Source organism: Sparus aurata, chromosome 1, assembly GCF_900880675.1.
Source record: "Sparus aurata chromosome 1, fSpaAur1.1, whole genome shotgun sequence".
NCBI lineage: Eukaryota > Metazoa > Chordata > Actinopteri > Spariformes > Sparidae > Sparus > Sparus aurata.
This window is the reverse complement of record NC_044187.1, coordinates 16,647,233-16,655,775: the sequence shown is the minus strand read 5'-3', so window position 1 is coordinate 16,655,775 and position 8,543 is coordinate 16,647,233. Positions and strand designations below refer to the sequence as shown.

At 39.7% G+C, this 8,543-nt stretch overlaps 1 protein-coding gene and 1 non-coding gene across 2 annotated transcripts; one reads left to right on the top strand and one right to left on the bottom strand.

Annotated features, from left to right (window-relative positions):
- The first annotated feature begins 1,170 nt into the window (after positions 1-1,170).
- ccdc86 (coiled-coil domain containing 86) lies at positions 1,171-5,604 on the top strand. The gene is made up of 4 exons (XM_030433041.1): positions 1,171-1,772; positions 3,578-3,707; positions 3,796-3,870; positions 5,433-5,604. The coding sequence occupies exons 1-4, from the start codon at positions 1,276-1,278 to the stop codon at positions 5,580-5,582; spliced, it is 852 nt and encodes a 283-aa protein (XP_030288901.1). The 5' UTR covers positions 1,171-1,275; the 3' UTR covers positions 5,583-5,604.
- A 1,141-nt stretch (positions 5,605-6,745) lies between these two features.
- On the bottom strand, positions 6,746-6,828 carry trnal-cag (transfer RNA leucine (anticodon CAG)). The gene has a single exon. It is a non-coding gene; the product is annotated as a tRNA-Leu (tRNA).
- Positions 6,829-8,543: the final 1,715 nt, after the last annotated feature.

Genomic DNA, 8,543 nt, shown 5'->3' with positions numbered 1-8,543 from the left:
TAAAACAAGTTTTTGATGTTATAAACATGTGTTCTTAATTCTCTGTTGCACTTTCTACATCTGGATGACGTTCAGTCCTGCCATGTACAGTACATCTCATGCCGCATTTAGAATTGGATCATGAATAAAATAACCGCAAACTACATCGGTATGAACCCAAATCAAAAGATGTCTCTGTGATCTGACTGTGATAAATGGATCAAAAGAACGCAGAAATAACAGCATCATCATTCTGCCTTGTAAAAAGCCTGAATCCATGCTTCATCAGGTCTATTGGCTGGATGACAAGAAAACAACTTTTAAAATTCTTGTTCCCTGAATGGAGTTCGGATCGATCAGAACTATGCTGTACTGAGGTGTGTTCAGGTTCAAGGTTCTTGCTCACTTTCCCCCATGGCAGCTCCTTATTTATGAACCTTTTCATTCTTGGAATCCACGCTGAACGAACAAGGTGCCCCGAGCTGCAGGTCAACACATTATAACTTGACTCACAACTGAATTTACATGTATTCAGTAATTCTGTATTGACATGTGTTTTAATAGGATATTATTTTTCTAACTCTAATTTCATGGGGGTTTTTTTTCATCTTCTGCTTGATGTGTATCTCTGATGTTACTCACTGAATGGTATATTCGCTCTTTTAGCTGAATGTGGTGTTTGTATGAATTAACTTTAGGGTCAAACAAAGACAGGAGCAACTGGACATTGTGAGCAATGTAGGGAAGCAGAAACAGTGGAGCACATCCTGATGATGTGTAGAAAATATGTAGAAGAGAGAGGAGATTTATACACCAAGAAGAGGGGTCGGGGATCTGCTTGGATATGGGGATACACTGGAGGGAAGCAAAGCGATCATTTTGAAAACAACTGGGATTATTAAAAATAGTATAGAACAACTAAAGATGCAGGGATGAATTGAGCCAGGAGGCACTAACGCAACTCAAATGATGGCAACTGTCATAAAGAAGAAGAAGAAGAAGAAGAAGAAGAAGAAGAAGAAGAAGACGAAGAAGAAGACGAAAAAGAAGAAGAAGAACAAGAATTGTGGGAGAAGAAGAAGAAGAAGAAGAAGAAGAAGAAGAAGAAGGAGGAAGTTGGTGCAGAATGGAGGTTACTGTTCTCACTCCTGACCACTTGATGGCGGTAATGCGCTCCAGTGTTCTTTACCATCCGCCACAGAAGCGGAAGTACATCAACGTACACAACGCTGGTGCTGGTCACACGTGGGTACGCAGGTCTGTCAGAGTAATGTGGTAAGTTTAGTTTATTAAAACATGTCGAAGAGGCAGAGAGCTATGTCAGAAGAAAAGACCGCTTCTGAGGTGGGACACGAGGAGGAGGAGGTCCAGGAACCGCCGCCTGAGACCAGACGGACCCGAAGCGGCCGCAAAGTGCGCACTCCTGCCGCACTGCTAGACTCCGAAGCCCCGGTGAGGACACCCACCCGGAGAACAAGGAGGTCTGTCCTCCAGGAGCTGCCGGCAGTGGAGGAGAAAAACACGGAGGTGGTCGAGCGGAGACCCGAGAGTCTACCCGAGGAGGATCTCAGCATTGCCGCTGAACCGGAGCCGCACACCGAGGCTGCACCGGACACACACAGAGCCGAAGACAGACATCTGCCCGAGCCTGCACCGGCAGAAACAGCGCCCACAAGTACCGAGACCATCCCCAAGAAGAAGCCTCGTTTGGGGTCAAGTGGAAACCAGAGCCCGGTGATCCCACTGGGAAAACCCAAATCTGGGAGAGTGTGGAAGAACCGCAACAAGCAGAGGTGAGAAAGACTCTCAGTATTTACTCAAGTAACGTTACTCTGCTAGAGGTACTTTTACTGAGTATTTACACTTTAGGATACTTTATATTTCCACTCCAACAAGGTTAAAAGTGGAATATTGTAATTTTGTACTGAGCTAATTTACTCTAACACTCTACTTTTCAGATTAAGAGTATACAAACAAAAACATGTCAGTCTATAAAACAGGCTTACATGACCCATAGATTAAACTGCCTAACTATAGATAAATGAGGCACAGACTATTTATCCGGGCCGATATCGATCTTTTTTCCAATTATCAATATCACTGATTTTTCACTGGTATCGCTAATTTAAAAATGTGCTACTCTGGCTCTGATGTAACATCCTCTCACACAATGTTGCACCCTTAGCACTGTCTGACTACACGCAACAATTAAAAGCCTTCAAACAAGAATATAATCGAAATGTGCAAGTCATTAGTATTTAAATGTATCAAATAAATGGAGTGAAATTGAAGTATAAAGTACCAGATGAACAAAATGCCAGTAAAGTACCTCAAAATTGTACTTAAGAACAGCCTGTAGAAGAACCATCCACAGCCACACCAGCCTGGTCACACACGAGCGGGGTTTCACAGAGACTACCTCCAGATTTTGGGAGTGGAGAGGATGAAATGGCCTGCCAGCAGTCCTGACCTCAACCCCATTGAACATTTGTGGGATCAGCTTGGGCATGCTGTTCGTGCCAGAGTGACCAACACAACCACGTTGGCTGACTAGTGACCAGGCTGGTGACCGGCATGATGAGGAGGTGCCAGGTAGTGTCTGGTTCTTCCACATGCTACTGAGGCTCGTGTGTTAAATTTATACATTGTTAAATTGCCAATAAGTCTTGTTTCTTGAGTTTTCGATCATCCAGTCCACCAAACAACACCAAACAAGAGTCAATAGCAGAATAAAGTGTGTGGCAGAGAAGATTTGACAGATTTTTTCACGAGTGCAGCCCACATACTCAGCTCCGGTGCTCATCTCACAAATGTTCCTTACAGATGTGGCCACCATTTAAAAGGGAAAAAAAAAGGCTATCCTTATATGTACTATGTATGAGATGTATTGACAAGGAGCACTGTTACAACAAAGAAGTAATCTTCTTAACACAAATGTCCTTACTTTTGATGCTATGTTAAATTTCATTCTTGAGCCTAATTTTTAGAAAATGGGATACAAAATTTCAGGCAGTTTGTGCGAAAGCAAAATGTAACAGATGAATTTGAGAAGTTTGGCCAATTTCACTGAAAGAAGTTAGATTTTGTAGAATCCTGTTTTATACTGAGCAATGAGCAAATCTTCACTGGCCTCTCGATTCAATTACGAATCAGCAGTCAATGATTTGAATGCACAACAATTCTCGATGTGTCTCAATACTTTGCACCCTCAATTTTTTAAATTAGTGCACATAGCTCTTTTTTCTTTTTTTCAATACAAGTGGAAAGATAAATCTAACTTCTTATGAGAAAAGTCATTTTAAAATTCAGACTACAACAGTCTACAATATAAAAAGCTGCATGAAAAACCAACATAGCCTGCAATCTCTGGCTTATGCTCTGGCTCTGCTTCGATGCAGAATCTTCCAAGTAATTGGAAGACTAATTGAGTCATTTGTTTATCTCTGCTTTGAGAGGAGGGGAGGGGTTTTATACTAACATGTACACACATTGTCAAAAATACTGGCATTAAAACTCAACTGACCTTATTGAATAGACACACTGCTTGAATGAGTCTGGAGTTATCTATTTACCTGCTGTATGTGATTTTGTGTTTTAGGTTCTCTGCAGTGGTGAGAGATAAGCAGCTGTGCTCCTCTTGGGAAAAGAAGATGGCAGCCAAGCGGGAGAAGGAGCTGCTGAAACAGTATTCTTTGCAACTTAAAGAGGAGAAAGCCAAACAAAAAGAGGTGAGCTGAAGCGGTGACATAATTTAACCTTTATACTGTTAAGTATGTGCACCTTTTCACGTGTATTTTGTATTTCCTGGCTTTATAGGATAAGAGGAAGAGAAGAGAAGAAAACTTGAAACGGCGTGCAGAGAACGAGCGCAAAGCGGAGATTGTGCAAGTGGTACGTCAACAATTTCTGACTAGCTTCTTACACCCTAACGCCACACCACACACCATTTACAATTCTGTACATGCAGTCTAGAAAATAAAAGAGAGTACACTGTATAATAAACCATTGAAGTGTTAAAATGAGCTTTTAACAGTGCATACAAGAAGTGAGGGTAAAATGCTTCACAGTAGCTTTTTTTTTTAATACATGACAAGTTCGAGTGGATAAAAAAAGAACTGAAAACCAATCAGCAGAGCTAATACCTCCTCATACTGTCTTCCTCTGCCAGGCATATTTCATATTGTAAACATACTGGTAAATATTACCAGACTTTTTCCAAAAACTGCAACCAGGCATGCACAAGTCGTTAAAACACGTACAGATGGGCTGCAGCTTCACATTGCAACACCGCCTGTCTTTTGTAAATGATATAATTAATGTCCTTTAACAGATGATTGGCCCTGAAGTTTGCTTTAATGGCCAAAATTAGGACATTGTTCAGTCAGCGCTGTGTTTAAGAGATTTAAATATAATATATTAAAGTACCTGTTTTTAGTGGCTTCAGTGCTCATCAACAACTCTCAACAGAGATGTCTCACTCCTTAACAACTTTTGTATCAGCTCAGAAAAAACACGTTTAATTCAGAATTGTACTGGTTTAAAACTTACACATACAATACCCACATTTATATGCTAATTTTGGCAAAATGGTGCTATTAAAGATCATCATCCGTGCCTTTTTTTATTAGTATTGAATATATTCAATTCAAGGTTGAGTCTTAAGCATAAAATGGAACATGAGCCTCCAAAAAACATTTTAAAAATCTTTACGAGCCAATATTCAACTTGAGTAAGCACATTTATAAAATCACACACAATAATTATTAATTGCACAAAAAGTGGAACACTAATAATTGGTTTTACTTCATTTATTTTAATGTATGTTGCATGTATTTGCCACATTTTTACTATATAGAAATATATATTTTTAATATATGATTCAGTCATATCATATGGCCCTAGTTTACCAAGGTAGTGTTGGCTGAAATATGTTCTCTAACTGTTTAGAGTATGATTAAAGCAACATTATGTCACTTTTTATGCTAAAATAACTGCTTCAAATCATGTTGCTGGTACAGCGTCTTGTAACAGGGTGAATGATGTCTCTGTCTCTATCACTTGTTTCTGCACTATGTAACTTCAGTGAGAGGGTTGCATACATAACTTCAACATACACATTTTCAACACATAACATTGTTATGTAGTAATGAGTTTTGTTTGCAGTTAGCACCTACATTTACGTCTGACAAATTGATAAGGACCTGGGAATTTGTATTACCTCAGTGGTGTTGCAGTCATAAACTGTGGGGGGCGCCAACTTGCACAAAACACAGACACAATTCTAAGTAATGTTGCTCCAAAGCTACAATGAAAGTTGTAAACTGCTTCATAATTTGATTTGTACGACAAACACAAAGGCAGTAAAGTTAAAAGGGAGCTGTTAATTAGCAGCACTAGCACAGTCTTTTTCTTTGGCGATTTGAGCTTTGTTTATATTCTCTTTTGTACCACAGATCAAGAACACGGCAAAGATCAAGAGGATGAAGAAGAAACAACTGAGGAAAATCGAGAAGCGAGACACACTGGCCCTGCTGCAGAAGTCACAGAAGCAGACTGTGAAAGCCAAAGGGCCAAAAAGTAATAAGCTTGATCCTGTGACATAATAAAAAATGCATTTGTTCAGTATTTTGTGTACATGTCTTATATTTGGATGTCTGGAATACAACAAGCATGAGTGGATTTATTTACACATTAACACAATAAAAGCTTTCTAAATACAGAAATATCACAAATAATTGTTTTTTTCGCATTGTAAGATCCTGTGTGTCTGTGAAGGATCACATGTGACCAACATTGTTTCACTGGCAGGGTTTTAAAATGTATTTAAATAAGAACATTTTAATTGTTATTAACATCGTCACGCAAATGGTTTGCTGGGAAAGTTGCACAAAGGATAAAAAGGCTCAATGAAAGAATGCAGAATATGTGCTTTTCCATGTCAACATGAGGCCCTCCGTGAATCATGTCACATAAAGACATGGATGCACTTTTGAGTGACATTACCTTCGTCTTAAGTTTATTCTTAAAGTATGAGTGAAGGTGTGAAATTAAAGTGAGTATCAATTGATTAAGATTTCATACAAAGCCACGAAAATTTGGAAATATTTTTATTTTTACCTGTTAGGGTTTAATGTTAATTGTTGTATTTTTAAGGTTAGGAATTTACTTGAATTGAAATATAATCCTCAAAAAAAAGTTTTTTACAGATTTTATATAATCTGCTTTGTCATTAACACAATCACTCATAAAAATAATTTCATATTTGAAATGAAAAATGAAATGAAACAATCCTGATGTTACATTAACAGTAATATAAACGAAGTGACAGTATACACCAATTGCTGTGGATATAAAATAATAATGAAAATGAACAGGGACAAAATAATAAATTCTTGCTCTGATAGACAGCCTATGTTTGTTTACATGCATCACATCGACTTCATTGGGTCTTTACTTTTACTCTGCCATTAAACTGCTTTTATAGAAACATTCTGTGGTAGAGCATTATGTGCTTTAACCAACCCTCAGACCTTTTTATGACAACAGCATATGAGACTAAGTGCAGGAAGCTTGAACCATGCCCAGGTCCAGGAAGGATGTACTTAGAAATCTGAGCTATTTAAACTGATGTGACAGACTTAGCAGTTCTTTACTTTTGTCTTTGAAGACTTGTTGCAGCTTAAAAGTCTTTCAAAGGAACTTTTTCTTGCCTGGCAATAAAAGACTATTTGATTTAGTCTTGTCAGATTTGATTCAAAAAGGTTACTGTCAGAAGTGGGATTCGAACCCACGCCTCCAGGGGAGACTGCGACCTGAACGCAGCGCCTTAGACCGCTCGGCCATCCTGACATGTAATGATTCACTCTACTAGATGGCAGCAAAGACGAGGGGCTCTGGGGGCAGAGCATGTGTAACCAGATAAGAACACACTGTTATTGCTTGTGACCTTCTGTAGACATGTACATGTACCTCTCTGTGCTATAGAAAGCAATGGCCTTAAATGAAAGAGTTATTAAGACATCTGTTGTAAGTTCTAAGTTTTGCACATAGCAAGGAGTCCTAAATGAAGCCTGAGCCTTGGAGACATTTCTCACAACTTAGCACTTTATCTCACAGTCTGCTGGAGTTATTAGGTGAACTATATTCAGCTGCTGTTAATGTATAGCTGGCAGTTTTCATGTATTTTTTAAAGGTCATTTTAATTATATGATTTCTTTGATTCTTTGAAGTTTTCAGCCATAACAGGCAGGCAGACTTGTAAATCTGTGGTTAATGTACCTTTGACCTGGATGTGTCTTTTGGTGAATGAGCAAGATTTTATTTATATTTGCTTGGTAGCAATATGTCCGCACCAAAAGATAATTAGATTCTCTGCTGCGGAAAATAAGCAAAATACTTAACCCTGTGGGGCATTAAGGGCATGCATATGAAATCAGTAAGACTGACCCATAACTACACTTCAGAGGAAAACTGAAATGGGCCTCAAGGAGTAATCGTGGGGCGACTGTGGCTCAGGTGGTAGCGCAGCTGGCCAATGTTCGGAGGGTTGGTGATTTGATCCCCGCCCTGTCACTTGTGTCATGGTTGTTGTGTCCTTGCCTCGTGTGAATGTCTATGACTGCTGTGTGTTTGAGGTGGTGGTCGGAGCGGCCGTAGGTGCTTAATGGCAGCCACGCTTCGGTCAGTCTGCCCCAGGGCAGCTGTAGCTACTATTGTAGTTTTTCCACCACCAGTATGACTGTGTGTGGATGGAACCTGGAACCCTGTAAGAGTGTCTAGACAAGCGCCATACTGAAAGTTTTTATGCTATAGAATAAATTCTGTAATTGTGTTCAAGCTGCAGTCTGGAGTTATGAGAAAAGTGGACTGAGCCACCAATTTTGAATGAGCACAGCACGCAGGTCCCCCCTTCTCCCTCTCTGTTGCGCTGCAGCCCTGCCTTCAAAGCCCCTCCACACAGAGGAGCCTGCTGGGAAAGAGCAGGCATGTAACCATAGTAACAGAGTAAGCCAGATAACCAAGATGGCGCATTCAGAATAACAACAAAATAAACCCTGATTGTTCTATTTCTGACTAATACAACTAAATTGCAATGACGAGTGCCTCATGCCGATCACTGTAGATATCAGGAGTAACAAACAATATTCCTCACATCACAATAGACGGAGTTACCACTTAAGCATTACCCAGTGCAACATTTTTACCATGCTGCTTCTCTCAAGCATGAGTAACATTATTTCTCTAAACCAATTCTCTAAACCAGCATACTGAACACAAACTAACGTTATAACTGCCCGGTCACTTGAAAGATACTGTTGCTAACCAGTAGCCATGAAGTCAAGGCTAAACACAGGAGGTAGCATACAAGCTAACAAACCAGATTTACCAACAAGCTACGTAGCTCGACCGCAACATCGTGTGGCAGTATGCGCGCTATTGTGAATATTACTGTAAGCGACGCCACCATAGCCTTATGGTTAAAAAATATTATTAACCATAATTATATCAAGCAGGGGTCCTTACTTTTCAAGCAGAAAAGTGTCGAACTCTGCGTCGCTCTTGAG

What these genes read in the sequence shown, in the direction of transcription:
- ccdc86 (XM_030433041.1), top strand. Translation starts at nt 1,276, where the DNA reads ATGTCGAAGAGGCAGAGAGCTATGTCAGAAGAAAAGACCGCTTCTGAG. An exon ending in AAGAACCGCAACAAGCAGAG is followed by an intron (nt 1,773 to 3,577) that starts GTGAGAAAGACT and finishes TTTGTGTTTTAG; the next exon opens with GTTCTCTGCAGTGGTGAGAG. An exon ending in AAGCGGAGATTGTGCAAGTG is followed by an intron (nt 3,871 to 5,432) that starts GTACGTCAACAA and finishes TTTGTACCACAG; the next exon opens with ATCAAGAACACGGCAAAGAT.